General features: G+C 36.8%; 1 protein-coding gene across 1 annotated transcript in view; it reads left to right on the forward strand.

The window, feature by feature from the left end:
* The window catches only part of LOC118599628, a 75,928-nt gene extending 60,398 nt beyond the window's left edge, over positions 1–15,530 (forward strand). The window contains exons 6-7 of the mRNA XM_036215216.1: positions 7,966–8,079; positions 15,366–15,530. Coding sequence (XP_036071109.1) covers positions 7,966–8,033 — 68 coding nt within the window. The 3' untranslated portion in view covers positions 8,034–8,079; positions 15,366–15,530. The remainder of the gene's footprint in view (positions 1–7,965; positions 8,080–15,365) is intronic.
* The last annotated feature ends 1,763 nt before the right edge of the window (positions 15,531–17,293 follow it).

Below are 17,293 nucleotides of genomic sequence, written 5' to 3' on the forward strand. Positions count from 1 at the left end.
CTCTCCATCACTTTTTTTTTTAAATTTTGGGTGTCCCTAACTCCTTTTTTTTTTTTTTTTTTTTATGCGCTGGTTGTTCCCATTAAATAAGCTGATCCCCAACTTCCAGGCTGTGAACCAGTACCGGGCCACAGACAGGGAAAAATACAGACACTAATCAGGGGTCCCCAACCCTCGGGACATGGACAGGTACAGGGACTCGATACCCTAACCCAGTATCGGTTCTATGTCCGTACCCCATTCAGTACCATGTTCAGTAACACATCCCAAGGGTTGGAGACCTATGATTTAATATGAACAGCCAGCATGTAAAAAAATGATGAGTTGGGGACACCCAAAACATTAAAAAGTGACAGGGAGGGGGCCCAAATCATATGTCCACAGATGACGAGTTAGGAGTGAGAATGTATACTCCACCAGGTTTGACATTCCTGAACCTCAATGTTTTATTTTTAATACACAAGAAACAATTTATATAAAAAAAGCAAAGTTCTGAACATTGCAGTTCACAACCACACAAATTTAGCAGAACAAAACAAATGCAAAAAAATACAAATAAAATGCTACATATTGCAAACTTAAAAGTCTACTAAAGTCGTGCAAAAATGGGTGTTGTCTTTGGATGTCAGGTGGAACAGAAGCCTCAGCTCCTTAATGGGTGTGTTCCAACAACAGTCAGCCTCGTTTATCTCACATTTTGGCCAGTATAGAAAGTTGGGGGTTTGTTGATGTCATAGCTGGCTCCAGAAAAGAATTAAAGAAAAGCTTTAACCCTTTTACACCAGAGCTTTATCTTCAGTGTTGACATTCTTTCCACCACAGAAATTCCAGAGAATTACTTGTGCTGATATGGAATACCTTATGTTAGTAATCCTCTGATTCAAGTTGATCACGTAAATGGTCAAAGAGTTATGGTATGTTAAAGAGCTTTTGGTTTTAAGGTGTAGCCAGTGACGTCTTTAGAGTTAAAGGGTTAAACCATCCTAATGTAAACTAATGGGTCATGTGACTATCCTTATAGTGTATCTTTATCTATACACCTGCTCTTCCTTGGTGCCACAATTTATAATCTGTCAACACTGTTTTAAAATAGGCAAAGATGAATCAATCAATCAATGGACCAATCTTTACTTTGATATCATACTTTAATGGAGTAGCTAACACATAACACTTCACAGATTAATAAAAGTTCTTACAAAGGTTTAGTATTTGGAGGATTTGGTTGTGTGAGCTTCTCTGCTGCTGCGTCCTTGGCCTCATTCACCAAACTCAAACATATTTACCTCTGCTGCTCATGTCCTCCTACCGAATGAAACTTAACCTTTCATTATAGTGGAGGACACCTCAAACCAAGAAGTTGAAGTAAAACTATCCCAAAGTTCTGATTCTGAAAAGGAAATTCTTCTACCAGTGGTTCTATTGAGAGCTTCTTGCAAGTGACTGAGCGTTGAGAAGTGGTGAAAAAGTCTTCATTTCTGGTCTACTCAGCTCACGAAAAATGAGAATCTATATTAAGAGGTTGAAGGTTCACCAGACAGTCTGGGTGGTCTTTATATTTTAACGATTTCTATTTTTCCTTGTTGTATGAATCAGGAGGTAAGTATGTCAAAGCTGATTATCCGTCTTATCGTAACTGTTGTGACCTCAACTATTACGGATTCATTCTAAATACCAAAGCCTGTTCAATGCCCCCTTCCTCTTGAAGTCCCCCAAGTTGGTTGATTATACCTGCTGCTCTGTGGTCGAGAGTTATTGCTTGGTTCCATGCTTCCTGCCTCCTCTGCCCTCCAGGACAAAGGGGGGCTTTGTCAGTTGTCCAGAGGATAACTTTCATTCCCTTGCCGTAGCTGCCCTCTGCCAAAGACACCACAAAGATCCTTCTGCAGAATTGTTTCTGGCTCCACTGCTTATGAACATTGTGTGCACCAGTTCAGGTCTAAGTTTTGGTTGGACGTGAACTGGAGGTCTGCTCACTAGCTGGGAGTGACAGTAAATCTGTTTTTGAAGGTTCCATCCATGTTTAAAAGGCCGATCTTGACAGAATAAACCAGCAGTTACCAGCTTCTGCTAGCCCCTCTCAGAACCCTTTCTCCTGGTATCGCAGGGGGGTTTGGGTCTGTTCTCATCGGCCACAGATCTTTTGCTGTTTGAAGAGGTGCATGGTTTTCTTCCTCTTGTCTTTGCCTCCCTGGAGGGTTTGATCTCAGTTCATTTTTCCTGGGCCTCTGTTTGCTGCATCGACTGGTGGAGGATCCATGGTGTTCTGCTCCAGACCATGGAGATGTATAGTGAGCATGCAGACGAGCAGAGATTCTCTAGCACTCAATAATCTGAAACACGGTAACATAAAAAACAAATATGCTCAGTTCTTGGATAAAACGGATGAAGCATTTAAACTCCTTCAAGTGTTGAAAAGAAAGTGAGTTTACTCCTAAATCAGATTGTTTGATGTTATTCCTAAAGATTCTGCTTTAAAGAGGAGATAAAGATAGGATTATTTGCTCTTTCACACAGAAGCACTATTTGCAAAAATGTAAAAGACCCACAGAGTCATAAATGAATAAATACATTTCACTTTGTCAGAATTTGCATCACAATTTTTCACCTCTTTACTTTCTGTATTTAAAATGCACATGCTTTTGAATTAGATCAAAATCAAACTTGAAAGAGTGTTTTCATTTAGCCCCATGCGACGCCCACAATAACCCTTCCTATCTGCTTTACCTTGCTGCTGCAGGAAAACAATGATATCAAGCCTGATTTCATGAAAACAACTATTTGAAAAGTGGGTAGATGTACTGATCAGATGTCCACTAGCACATTAGAGTCCATTGTTCAACTTCTATCAGTTTGTGACTGTCGTATTAACTATGGACTTAAACTTCTTTTTTTCTATTAATGATTTTTCTATTTTCATTGTGTTGGGAATTGCCAGCTTTATAACACAGCAAAAATGCTGCAATACAGCTACTGCTTCATGTTTTACACTATAATAAAATCTTGGAGGATCTGCACATTTCTTTGGCCTTCTACTTAAGACTAAACAAAAAGGAAGTTGGTAACACTTTAAAATAAAACTCCTATTTAAAAAAACAAAAAAATATATACTATAACAATAACAGAGGTGTCCACTCCAGCTATGTTTTTTTTAAATTTTATTTTAAAATAATTCCCAGAGGTCTTGTAATTATGATTATGCTGTTTTCAGCCTACATCAAGAAACCTGTCACTTTTAGGGTATACTTTCTGCATCGCAGAGTTCATCAGAAATTTTCTTCAGAGTCGTCCTGGTGAAGAACTTAGCCTCAGCTAATTTCCCATCAACCCTTTCTTTACAATCTCTCCCAATAGCTCATAGCATCTCACAAACTTATGCTAACATTAGGGTTTTAAAAAAATGGCGAGCAATATCGAAGCTATCCTGCTGTACAGTTTTGAGCCAGATGGCAGTTCAGATGAGGAAAATGAAGACGTTAATGGATCTACTGTCTGCAAGTGGATGATTCAGAATTGTAGCGGAGCAAGTAGACTTTACCCTCCTCTTACAGCTGCTGCATCACAAACCTGAGTTTTCTTAAACTGCAAGTTTTTCATGTGCTCCTGATCCCTCAGGATTTGAATAAAGAAATGCTCAAAAAGACAGTCTTAATCTTACATTATCTTTTATATGTCCTCCATCATGAGAAAAATGCTACAAGAACTTGGTAAAAACACAGTTTTCCTTTGAATGACTCTCTAAGTGTTTCCAAAGTGATAACTGTTTGCACTCTACAATGGGATAAAAAATCATTTTGTAATTATTAACTATGGTTTTACAATTACTAAGGATTATGTCAGCCTTGAAACATTCAGTAAAATCTTACTTACCTTTTGCTCCTAACTCTAAACAAACAACCGCTGTTAATTATTACTTCAAACGTTTTCAAGGCTACACTTAGTAAAACAAAGTAAAGCATAAAAGTGTCTGTTAACACTTAAATAGCTGCATGATGCTTAATTATGTATCAACTAAAATTAGGAAAGGGACCCCCTATTATGAAGTTTTACCAAAATGTTTAGTACGTGAAGAATTAGTTAAGAAATAATGTGTTGCTTATATCATAGCTTAACTGAAGAAATGTGATTTTGTGCATGTGGAGACTCTGTCACTCAGCTAGTCTCTTTAACCTGGAGACATGGAGATAAAAGTCAGACATTTGTCCTCATGCGCTCTCTGGCCTTCATCTGAATGTAGACATTGTCCCGATGAAATGTTCAATTTTCACACACTTAAAAATCAGAACTAAATCAGAACACACTGTTATTTGTACACCCTGTGAAGTCAGTCGCTATATTGTTGCTGCACTGTGTTCAAGAAAAAGAGGACTTTACTGCAGTGATCCTGAGGGCATCACAGTAGGCACAGATTGCATGAGATGGTGCAGTTTGCACATAAAACATCAAGATTTCAGCTCCTCTGTGATGAAGGCCAGATGCTTGAGTTATGCCATTGAAGTCAAATCTGTATGGTTATTACTGAGTAAAGCACAAAATGATGCAGCAACAAACTATGCTCAAGTTTTGACAATCAAAGTTTAGAGAGCTGGCTCACATGTTCAGACTGGATCGAGCCAACACGTGTGTCAGCCCTGAGAAAAAGTCATCAGAGAGAATCAGCTGAAAAGCAGTTCACAAATAAAAATAGAAACCGCTTATGAGTAGGAGGGGTTATGCAGAGTTTTCTTATCAGTCACCTGGCTACAGTTTGCATGGCAACTATCACAGTGTTTAATAAAGAAAACAGTCAAACTGTGAAGTTTACAATGGTGTTGATGAATATCATCAAGATCAAATTTGTGTCCATTGTTGCTTGCTTTTGTTAGCTGAAATTTCAAAGTCCAACATCCTGCTTTTCTTTTTTTTATTTCATTTTCATATTTTATTATATTTGAGGGGGTTAAAAAAAGCTTTTTTTTGTTTGTTTGTAGCACATTAGAAAGTAAACAATACATTTATAAACCTAAAAATGCCACATTTTTGTGCTTAAATGCAAAAAAATTAAGAATTTGATCTTAAACTGAAAATATAAAAAGTACTAAAAACATAATAATAATTTAAAAGAAATTAAACAAATAAAAAATATTTACTTTCTGTTTTGAATACTCTGAGTACTTAAAAAGAAATTAATTTTTCAATTTTTTAAAAGTAATTCAGACATTTTCTTTTTTTTGCGCAAAAAAGAAGTCACCAACTTCTTAAAATAAAAAATAAAAAAAGCTAATAAGCATAAACATTTTATGAAGACTATTATTGAAACCGGTGGATTCTGGTGATGAAAACTTGTATGATTTATAAAAAAATAATTTAAATACTTTTTTTTCATTAAAAGTTGTTCAAATCTAGTGAATTGTGGTCCATATTCACCAATCTAGTGAGCATCGATGTATTTTTTGTAGAGATTTCTCTGAAACTTCTTGTCCGCTGATTTTGGAGTTAGATTCGAACAGCTCAACAAAATTTTAAACCTCACTATAATGAACTAACGAGAAATGAAGGAATTTAGACACAACTATGGTTTCTTCAACCCCTTTTAAAGTGTTCTGTTATTTTACACTTATGCTCAAGTTTTGAATATGAATGATAAGACAGTTTTTCCCCCAGTCATAGTGGTTGGATTAAGCCATTTATTGTCAAGCAACAGTGTTAACACTTTTTAAATCATAATGACAACAGAAACTTCACAAATGACTTTGCTCCAAAGTTGACAAATCCCAGTTCTTAACATAGTGTTATTTTCATCATCCTCCTTGTTGACTCCTCTCCAAATGTTTATGGTTGTGGTCAAAAAGTTCAATCTTGGTCTCATCGTTCCGAATGACTTTGGTCCAGAAGTTTTTAGGCTTGTCTCTGTGCTGTTTGGGGTATCGCAAGAAAGCCATTTTGTGCAAAAAAGATGATTTTCTTCTGGTCACTCAATCATGCAACCCGTTTTTCTTCAGGTGCCTCATTTTTGTGGATTTTCAGAGTCCTGGATCACAGCTGAAAATATTTGTGTTTTTTTTTTGCTTCCCTAATGATTTTTCTGGCACTTGTGGAAGACATTTTTGTGACAGTGGCTTGGTTTCAACAAAACTCCTCTCTTTCCACTTCTTGGTAAAAGTTGGAACACTGTGAACCGGCATTCTCACTTTCTTGGATATCCTAGAATCCCTTTTCTGTTTTGTACAGTTACCTTTTCCCGTAGATCTTTTGACAGCTCCTTTAGCATTACCCATGACTCAGGATTCAGAGAAGTCAGTGGGTTACTGGATGAAGGATTCAAGGGTCTGTTGGGAGAAACTCCAAGACCTTTTGTGGACACACGTTGAATACAGGTAAACGGGTCACAGATGAGGATGGTTACCGTTAGCTGTCATTCAAACCCTTTTGTGTGCACTTTTTCAGAATCTATCTAACAAATCTGGTCCCAAATGTCAATTATTCTGCTTAAGGTGATGAAAATAAAATTCACAGTAACAAGAAAGTATTTCTGATGATAATCTCTTTTAGATATCAAAGTCTGTGTTATAAACAGCGACTCAGACTTGCGCCTGGCAACAAACCGACACAACACAGTCTGTTCACGTGACAGCTTAATTTTGGGCTTTATAGAGCAAACACAAAGAAGGGTATTTGCAAATGAAGATTTTCTAAACAATATAACACCTCAAAATTAGCACAAGAAAACAAATAAACCATCAACATCACAGCTTGTTGAAAAGTTTGATTACATTTATTATTCAGTTCCTGCAAAACGAGGCTTTCACTTCAGTTGTTACATCTTTCAGCTCATAATCATATTACTAAGAGGACTTAACCAACAACAAATACAAGAAAGCTTGCTTTGATTTTGAACTGGCGACCCTATAAATCTGCATAGTCTGAATATAGCAATAGAAGTCTGCTGCAGAGACAAAGTCTCCCCGAGTTCAGATGTGTGTAAACATGCCAGCAGCCAAACATACTGGAGCTGCTCATCTCTTCCCACTTCAGGCTGTTTCCCCTTGATCCGTTTCCGTGCTTTTTTTTTTTCTTCCCTTTTTTTACCCATTGTGCAGTTACACACCCACTGTCTCACACGTGCACACACACACAATCACACCATCTTTTGTTTGGAGTCAGACAGCATTGAAGACAGATTCTGTGGCCGTTCAGAGTAGAATGTTAATATGGCCGCTCTGGTCTTCTAGAGTACACACAGAATGGACTGTGGCTGCTAGCACAACCGTAACTCCTCTCATGCAGTTAGCACATTCAGAGATATCCTAAAAAGACCTAAAGGTACCACTCTCTTATTTAATGATTTTAACTGTTATCCCAAACTAGTAATAAAGAATGAATGCACTGTAAAGTCTAAGGTTAATCTCTGAAGACATAACAAAACTTGTTGTAAAATTTCACAGACAACAATAAATTATGTGTAACACTGTTTTTGCTTATGCACAAATTTAAAAATAAAAAGTGTGTAGAAATCTGTTAGGATCCTCCTTCTGGTCCACAAGTTCATCCCAGCGTCAGTGGTCAGATACATTCTTGAGTCTGGAAGACTTCCGTGCGCTAAAAAGTCATGACTGACAATGACTGTGAACAGTCCGTTCTTTCATAATTCCTGTCCCCCTGTGATTGTTGAAAGATAAACAATGTTTGGGATGTGAATTCCAAAAATATCTCTTTAGTTTGGTCTCATATTAGGGATGTGACGATTAATCGATTTATCGATTGATCGATTTATAATCCTCTGATCCAGATTGATGTGTCTGAGGCAAGTTATTAATCGAATGAAATCATTTCAAAATAAATTAAGCTTATTGATATAGGAAAATATAATTTATTTATTTTTTTCAGATCCACGCAGTATTGCCTTATTCCTCCTAGAGTGTTATGGTTTGATGTTTTCCTTTATTGGTTTTGGAGTTGTTGTTTTTCTTTCTGTGTGTGCTTCTACAGGGTGGCGTGGGGCAGGAGGCGTGGCCTTCTCTACCTGGTGGCCTTGCACACCTGCTTCACATCTTTAAATTTTGCACCTTCAAAAGCCTCTCCCTGGCTCCTCCAACCTACCAGGTTATTTCCTTTCAGTTCGGTCCTGTCTTGGTTCCAGTCTGCTTCCTTTTCTTATTTTTTTGCGATTGTAAAGCTAATAAACCTTCACTAATTGTCCATCACATCTGACTCTGCTCACCCTCACATAGACAAATAGTTTTTTTTTCTGCTCTTTGGAAGATTTAACATTTTCCACTTTATAATATTAATCTTTCTAGAAGCAGAGTGGACCATAGAGACCATAAAATGTATAAATTCAAAACCCTTAGCTAGATTATTAAGGTTCTTTGATCAGCAGATGTTCATGGTTATCTTAACTTTTATTGGAAGTACTTCAAAATGTTTTAATGCTCCATAATTTTGATGTCATATTTAGTCAATAGACATGCAGAAAAATGAGATTATCACTAAAAAGTCCAATGTCTTTTGCCAGTCAAGTTCACAAGAGAAACTTGTATTTTATTTAGAATTATTACATAAATCTTTCAAGCATTTGTTTCTTCTGTTGTTGATTATTATGGTCGGTGGAAAATTAAAATCTAAATCGTGAATTTGAATCCCATCTAACCAAAAAAAGGTGTTTTTAGTGCAAATGTCAAGCTTCTAAAAGCTGTTCCATTTTTTACTCACAGTAGTTGGCTGAGCCTCCTTTCGAACATATTACTGCATCGATGTGCCATGGCATGGAGGCGATCCACCTGTGGTACTGTGTAGGTGTAATGGAAGCAGCTACCTTCAGGTCATTTACATTGTTGGGTCTAATGTCTCTTATTTTGACAACAGCCCATAGATCTATTGGGTTCAGGTCAGGTGTGTCTGCTGGGTAATCTAACATAGTATCATCATGGTTGTTGAACCAGCTTTTAGTAGTTGTGGTTGTGTAGGCAGGGGCTAATTCCTACAGGAAAATCAAATCTGCATCTCTTTGCAGTTTGTGAGGAAAGGGCAGGATTTTCCCGTAAAAATTGTACTCAGAAAGAAGTACAGTGAACCAACACTGGGAGATGGCATGGAGCTACAAACCATCACTGACTTGAGGAACTTCAACATGGATTCTGCTCCTTTTAGTTCTTCTTAAAGACTTTTACAGCTTGATTTCCAAACGAAACACAGAATTTACTTTAATCTGAAAAGTGGATGTTGGACCATTGAGACCCTTTAGCCATCGTCTCTGGTTCAGGAGCAGTTTGACACAATGAATATGAAATCTGTCGAGAACCTGTGTGTGTGGCTGCTTTTGGTGCACTGATTCATTCCCAATTCTTGAATGAATTTCTCTTGACAGTTTTCTAAATGCTGCAATTATCCCTGTTGCTGGGGCACCTTTTTTCCTTCTTTTTACTTTTTTCTTCCACATGTACTTGGATACAGCAATCTGAACGACAAGTTTAACCTTTAGTTTATCCTCCTTGTAGAGTGTTGATGACTGTCTTTTGGATATCTGTCAAGTCAGTAATTTTCTTCACTGGCCTAAACTGAGAGACCATTTCAAATCCTAGAATTTAAAAAAAATATATATTTAGCCATTCAGTTTCACTCTATGACTCAACAAGAAAGTATTGTCCACTACATTTACATTTTCTGATATTCTTTTAGGCTTTTTGTTACCTGTAAGTCATAACAATCAGACAGCGAGAATAAAGACTTGAAGTGTCACTCTACATTTAGCAATTGTTTATTAAATACATTTCACTTTGTGAATTGATTAACAGAAAACACTTTATTAACAAAAATGTTGTTTTTTGGAGATATGCTTGTTTGCATCCCTGTATGTACACTGGGTCATTAACGTCTGACATCTTTACATTTTTCACAAAAAACAAAAAACAAAACCTAAAGTGGGATGAGCCCATCGACTGGAATTTCTGTTGCTCAACTCAGCAACATTCTGGAAATGGTATCGAACAAAATACGGTTTGAGCTTCTGTTGGGTTCATCCATGTGTCTGCCCATCTGTCAATCAAAATAAGACCCTGACAGTGAGCTCTAATAATAGGAAACCAGTACAATGTTAAAAAAATAAATCACTCCCCGAAAGGTTTTCATGAATATTAAGTAAAGTATCAAAACACCACAAACGCTACTGAAACTAGACTGATGCGTTTGTTTTAGGTGTCAAGTTTAGCATTAATTAACCCCATCAGGCTTGAATTCATTCCCAATAATATATATTATCTGTGATGCCACAATTGAATGGAGTCCTAAAAGTATCTTTCTTCGAGAATTAGCACTGTATGGCATGAAGGGGTTAATAGAGAATTGTTACCTGCTGAAACGTCCCTCTGGTGGTCACTGGAGGTACTGCGTTAAACTCAGCACCATTCTTAATGTGAGCTTGAATTACCTGCAAGAATTATTTAATTATATTCTGGATTTCTGTTTATCATGTCAACATTTTACTATAAGTATTTTCACTAATATCAGTTTAATAGGCTTTATAATAATGTTAAGCCATTGTGAATGTTTTTAGGACAAAAATTTTTTCATTTTTGCACAACACCAACATTCAAAAGGTTTTTGTAAACCAAAGACAATTAGATTCAACAAATTCACTATGCTAGCTTTCATAAATTTCACAATTTATTTATTTATTTGTTTACTTCTTTTTTCAATTTATATTTGAGTAAAAGTTTACAATGAAGTGGATTATACAATATTTAGCTTGTTGATTTGAAATAAGTTTTGCAACTACTGCGCTGGTAAACTGTCCAATCTACTGATCATGTTGAACAGACGGGTATATAGAACAAAATAAACAACAATGATATTGGTTAAATGAGGCTTTAATCGCAACAAAAAATACAAATCTATTTATTAATAATAATTTCCACGTATATGTATGTATATCCTATAAAGTGTTTCCCTCAGAATCCTATTTTTCATTGTTATCTCAGGTGTAAAATAACAGATCTAATAATAAATGTTCACATTTTTAGAACAGCAATATTAGAGAATCTCTTCTGATTAAATCTTATTTCATCCTGTTCCTGTAATTTATAAAATATTTTACAATAGTTGTAGTTTAAAACAAACAATAAGACATTTTTAAAAGTCAGAATGTTGTTAATCTTAACTGTAAGTTAAAGTTGTGTACCTTAAAGTAAAGCTGTAATTGTAAAACATTACACGAATGTAAAATCGGAGCAAGTCCACCCCCATTTCCCATCACCCATCTGCCTACACTCTCTCTCCCGCTAGTTTACAGCCCCTCACAACCACAACCTAAAATTAGCATCGTAAAGAATTTTAGAGCGAACCAACCGTAGAGTTTTGAGGTAAATACCAGCTCAGACGAGGAAAACAAAGACGCTCGTGATTCTATTCGGCCACAAGTGGATGAATGAATCAGAGTTGGGAGCTTACGGTCCGCACATCATATTTTCTGTATTACAAATAAGCTCTTTTTCGTTTGCCCCTGATTCAAAATGATTTGAATAAATACATTCTCAGACATGCAATTTTAAGCTTAATTTACTTTATATATGTCCTCCATCATCTGAAAAATGCCACAAGAACATGTAAAAAACACCAAAAACTCTATTTTTAGTGGAGTGGGTTTTTAGCCGTTTCCTTACTAAATCCTAAAGCCTTCCATCCCTGTGTTTCTGTTGGAACTGCTCTCACTGTGACCCTTTGGGTCAATGAATTTCATAGATCTTTGCGATAACTAGATATGTGAATTGTGGTTTACTGATAACTCTGGCTTATCTTGCTTTAAAAGCAGCTTCCAACAGCACCTCCCAGTTTATTCCTTCACCAGATCATTGCTGACGTCTTTCTGCTTTGGCCTCATATAAACAAACTCCAAAATTGACCTTGATGAGTAAATTTTACGATCTTTCAAGATCGTTGAGGATTTCACTCTGAAGATGCTCAATGATTCATCTGTTCCTTACCTTCCTCCTTTTAAAAAGAACAGTAAGGCTGGACCACATTGTCCTTCATACTTCCTGTGATTTGGTTTTGCTTAAGTAAAATACCATAAAAATATAAACTCTATTTGCTCAACTCAAAGATCAAATATTTATTTGAAAACATTATGTCCTTACACAGCAGAAGGGGTTCTTTTTGAAGTGATCTCTGCCTGACAGCCACTGTCTTCTTTTTTGATGTCTATAAAAAGCTATGCCTGAAAAATGGGAGCAGTGTAAAATTGTCTAAAAAAAAAAAAACCCAATGTCTTTGAAAGCCTTTGGGCCATTTGGAAACATTATGTATCCCTGCATCCTTCCTTTTAGCGACCTCTGGAGCAGGAATCACCAAAGTGAAAAGTCTGACTGAAGTGGAAGCTGCCGAATTCTCAATTTGCTTAAAAGCAGAAGAAAAGACCAAACTCCTCCTTGGTTATCTGGGCACATGATGTCATGTATTTAGAAAGTGCAATTATGAAACCTAACAGCAAGCTATTGAACAGGGTTATTACAGACGGGAATTTCAAGTAAATTAGGGGAAAAGGAAAACAAAATGTATTTTTTAGGAAGATGAGCCCTCTCTTCCATCTGGGATTAAACACACACTAATAGTAGTTCTGATGTAGTTAGGAACAAGAGCAGTGAAGTTTAGTAATCTGGGTTCTAAAGTATTTAAAGTCATTACCTACTAAATTTTTTTTCTGTTGTAAAATCATTCCCAGTGGTCTTTTAATTTTGATTTCACAGGTTTTAGCAAGAACCAAAAAGTCTGTGTTTTCTTTAAGTTTTCTGCAGTGCTGCAGGAGCTGGTTTGTGGATGGGTCTGTTGGTGCAGAAGTAAACCCAGGGGCGGATTTACCTTTAGGTGAAGGTAGGCGATCGTCTGAGGCCCCCCAACACTCTAGGGCCCCGAAATGAACACAATAAAAGTTTGTCAAATAAATGTTAAAACCATTATAATTATATTATATCATTAAAAAGCACCTCAAAGCACTGAGATGGCATAAGACAATCATCTGAAAGTGTTTTGTCCCCCCTCCCCCCATCCCTCTGCAGCAATGGAACACTCCAGAGAGACTCCAGAGTATTGTCAGTACAAGAATTCTATTAGCCATTTCTTCCAACCATAAGAGAGCAACTGATCAATTAGCGCATTAAATAAATTAAAGGTTTTTTTCCAAGTAAAATTAATGAATATAAAATACTTTCTTTGAACATTTAAGTGCGATTTCAGCTTTTGCTTATCAAACATTTAGATTCTTGACACTGATGCTGTCTAGAAGAAGACCAGTTAGGTTGTATCCTCAATAAGGATTTAAAAAAGAAAAGTAATAAAATCGTTGCAGAGGAGCCATGTTATCATCCAGCCGGGGCCTTGAAACTGCTAAGTCCGCCACTGAAAATCCTAAAACCCCAGAATTCCTTCGTTTACACACTCTCTTGTTAGCTTATAGCTCCTCACAACCTCAAACAAACATTAGTGTAACAAAAAAAAAAAATAATAACTATCAGAGATATGCAGCTTTACAGTTTTGAACCAGATGGAAGTTTAGACGAGGAAAATGAAGAGGTTAATGGATCCATTTGTCTGCAAGTGATGGATCGGAATTGGAGCAGAGTAGGGAGACCGCCCATGGCAGTTGCTGCTTCACTAACCCGATCTTTCTCAATCTGAGTTTTTATGTACTCCCGATACATTCTTATTTGAATAAAGAAATACTCAAAGATGCCGTCTTAAATTTTGATATGTCCTCCATTATGAGAAAAATGCAACAAGAATATGTTAAAACACCAAAAACAGGATTTTCATTGGAGTGGGTTTTTAACTAGTTTTTCTTTTTAAAAACATATGCTTCAAACCAGCAATACCTGTAAGAGTTTCAATCCAGTCGTCTTTTGAGTCTGCACAGCAAATCTTGACTTTAGGAATAAACTCTCTGGGAATCTAACACTCATCCCTTGTGTGACTGTGTGGTCGTCAAATTGACTTTAAGCTAAAAAAAAAATAAAAAAAGAAGAAGAAATCTTGTCTTTGATCATGATACCACTTTTTAAAATTAGGTTCATATTCCTGAATATCTTCCCAACAATTATTTTATAACTGCACCCCCCTTGTGGAGATGCAGTGGAGTTTGTTTGTTCTAACAGGTGGTTTGATTCCAATGAACAATCAATGCATATGCACTTTCTGGGCTTCTAAACGTTCATGCTCTTGTATCGCTGTGCAACTTTTCAAGTCTGTTTTTGGGGTCTACTTACAAAAAGCTTCGTCCATGAATGTGCGTTACAACTTAAACCAGATACATTTTGACCAATCAAGGCCTTGGATTTGGTAATAACCTTTTAAATCATGTTTTTAATTCACAGAAGGTTTGTGCTTGGCTGGAATTACAGACGTTCGTACATTGGAATAGAGCAAAATTTTGAGCAAGGTTTTTGAGATTTTACCCACTTTGACATTTGACATCAAGCCAACATTAGGTGCATACACCAGTGTTGGGTAGCAACAAATTATTCTAAAAGTGCATTCAAAAACTCACCTTCAGTGACATTCCTGAATGTGCAACACATGCTCAGAGTAAATGTAGCTTAAGGGTTATTCTGGCCAAACATCTTGTGTTTCTTTTTTTTCTCTTACAGATCGTCTCTAGGTCAGGCTGTGCTTAAAGTTTTTAACTTAAGGAACAGATTTTTCACTCCTAAAAGTGAAGTGATGACAACATTAGTGACGTCAAAAGATTTTGAAACAAAGCAGATCAATAATTTAGCCTGCGCTCATGACACAAGACAAAGCTGGAGTCCATTAGGTGTCAGAGTTCATTCTTCTCTTCCTGTCAACATTTTTATCACCATCTTAAGACTACAGTTTATGACGCTGTGGTATAAATTCTCTTAACCTATTAACAAATAGAAGCTATTTTTACTGTTTTCAGATGCATCATCTTGCTCCAATTGATCTTGAATATAAAGTAAACCAGATTCATATTTTCTACCTCTTTTATAGATTAATAATTCTCCTCTTGTTTGGTCACTTTTTACCACATGCAAACACAAAAGGAACATTTTGGTTATTGTTCTGAATCACACCGTTTTTAGGAAAGGATTTTATCACCTAACATCACAAGTGGACGATGTTCTACTTGCTGCAATTTGTGCTTCTTAACAGGCCAGTGAAGCAAAGAAAAAAAAACATCTATTTTCCAACAGGTTTCCTGTAGCGAACAAGTGCAATTATTATTTCAAATATCAAACCATACTTTTATCTCTTGGCTCCTGCTTCTTAGAAACTGTCAACAGAAAATCACTAAGTTTAACAAGCTCTTGCCTTGTGGATGTCAGCAAACTGACTTGCACTTTGGTGTGTGGTTGAGATTTCTTTTTCCTCCTGTTTTTCAGCTTTGACCACAGAAGAAGCTGCATTCTCTCTTCACCCTCTTCTTGCACCAATCAACAGAACTCCTTTCATAATGAATGGCAAGGTATGATAATAGCATTCAGGTTGCCATAGAAATGAGACCAGGGCACTGCATGTGACTTTTTTGAAGCATAAAGACAGAAGACTCCAAAGTCTTTTTCTCTTTTTCAGCTGTTTCATGTGTTTTAAGGCTCTTCAGTCTTCAGTGATGGGATCCATTTACATGAGAACATAACAGCTATTTTTGCCATTTCTATGTACTCAAGTTCTTTTGATATTTTTTTTAGCAAGCAACTCATGTAAAAGACACAGCTAAAAATACAATTTGCACATTTTCTAAAATATTTGGAGTTACAGTCTATCAATCTACAGGGATTACTCCTGCATGTAGGTAAAACGTTGTCAGTTAGGTTACTTTATTGCAGAAGTGAAAACTTTATCCTCTATCTTATCAATAAAATGAGCCCAGATTTTAAGACATTTTTGTTATTTTGTACCTTATCTTATTCAAAACTCAAAATCATGGAGAAGAGTATGTTCTTGGACTGGTTAGTAGACTGTCATGCTACTATCACACCTGGCATGTATTGAACATTTAAGTGAGCACTGGACACGGGTTCTTTAATGTGATTTTAGCATACGGTGTTCACACTGGACTGTCGCTAGTACCCGTTAGTAATCAATGTACCTACAGTTAGAAGAGTCTTGGTGCAAAATGTGGTGCAAATCTATACAATCTTGCTCCAGGCTTTTTCTTTCACAGCTCTATTCTGATAAACTTGGTGTCATATAATTCTGGAATTATTCATTTCTCCTCCATGATCACTTTTCAAACGGCCGGTAAAAATTTCAACAGGTTTAACTTTCAACTTTAGTTCAATGGCGTTTTATACATAAAGATCAAACACTGAAAAAATTACATAGAGATGCGTGAATGCGAGAGTTTGGACCAAACATGCATTTGCGTAAACTTTTGATTGGTAGCGGTCGCTTGAACAAGTGTTATCAAAGCTGGTGTGAATGTAGCATCAAGCTACATTCAGCAACGTTCAAGAAACGAGCTACATGGTTTCATGAACACACATTCAGCTGGTAGTGCCCACCAGCACCGGATATAAGCAAGGAAGCAGCAGGGAGGGGCTTTCTCTCGTTTTGGTGCAACAAGTCAAAGTGGTGCAAATCATGCAAATGTTGCTCCAAGATTTTTCTTCTACTGCTCCACTCCAGTAAATGTGAGACTTGGTGTCATATACTAACGACTGGGCACCAACCGGAATGATTATTTTCTCCTCCATGATCATGTTTACAACGGTCAGCACTTCCGTGTTTTGAAAAAATTCAAGTCTGTGACTAAAATTTGGCATATTTGCAATTCAGAGATCAGAAGTTAAACTGGTTGAACTTCTAGCATGCATTCAGTGGACGTCCGTTTTGTACGTAGAGCTGGAGAACACACTTAAAAATCTGCGTAATGCGAGAGTTCTGAAAATGGAAGCCCAAAATGACAGTTTATGTGCGTAACCATTGACTTTGTATGAAAGTGGCTGCTTGGTGGCTGTTCCTCACGTCTTCTCCACTTGTCGATGTCTCTTGATTTTACATTTACTGGTAAAATGACCCTGATACACATAAACTCATTCATTTAAGCTCATTACTAACCCAAGCACCAGAACCTTTGTCTGACTGGGAACCATGATCTCCAAAATTGAGCCCCTAATCTTCATCCTGCCCGTATTGTTCTCTGTTTCTAAACTGCCCACTGGCTGCCTGTGGTTCCCGCTCAATGAAGCAAACAGGACCTCACTGTGCAAAAATCCTAAATCAAATCTTTTGTTGACCAAACTGGAGATTCTCCGCCTCCTGGCTGCACCTAAAAATTCCATCCATAAAAGTGATGAGCAGAAACTGG

The sequence above is a fragment of the Oryzias melastigma genome, linkage group LG14 (genome assembly GCF_002922805.2).
Source record: "Oryzias melastigma strain HK-1 linkage group LG14, ASM292280v2, whole genome shotgun sequence".
Classification (NCBI taxonomy): domain Eukaryota; kingdom Metazoa; phylum Chordata; class Actinopteri; order Beloniformes; family Adrianichthyidae; genus Oryzias; species Oryzias melastigma.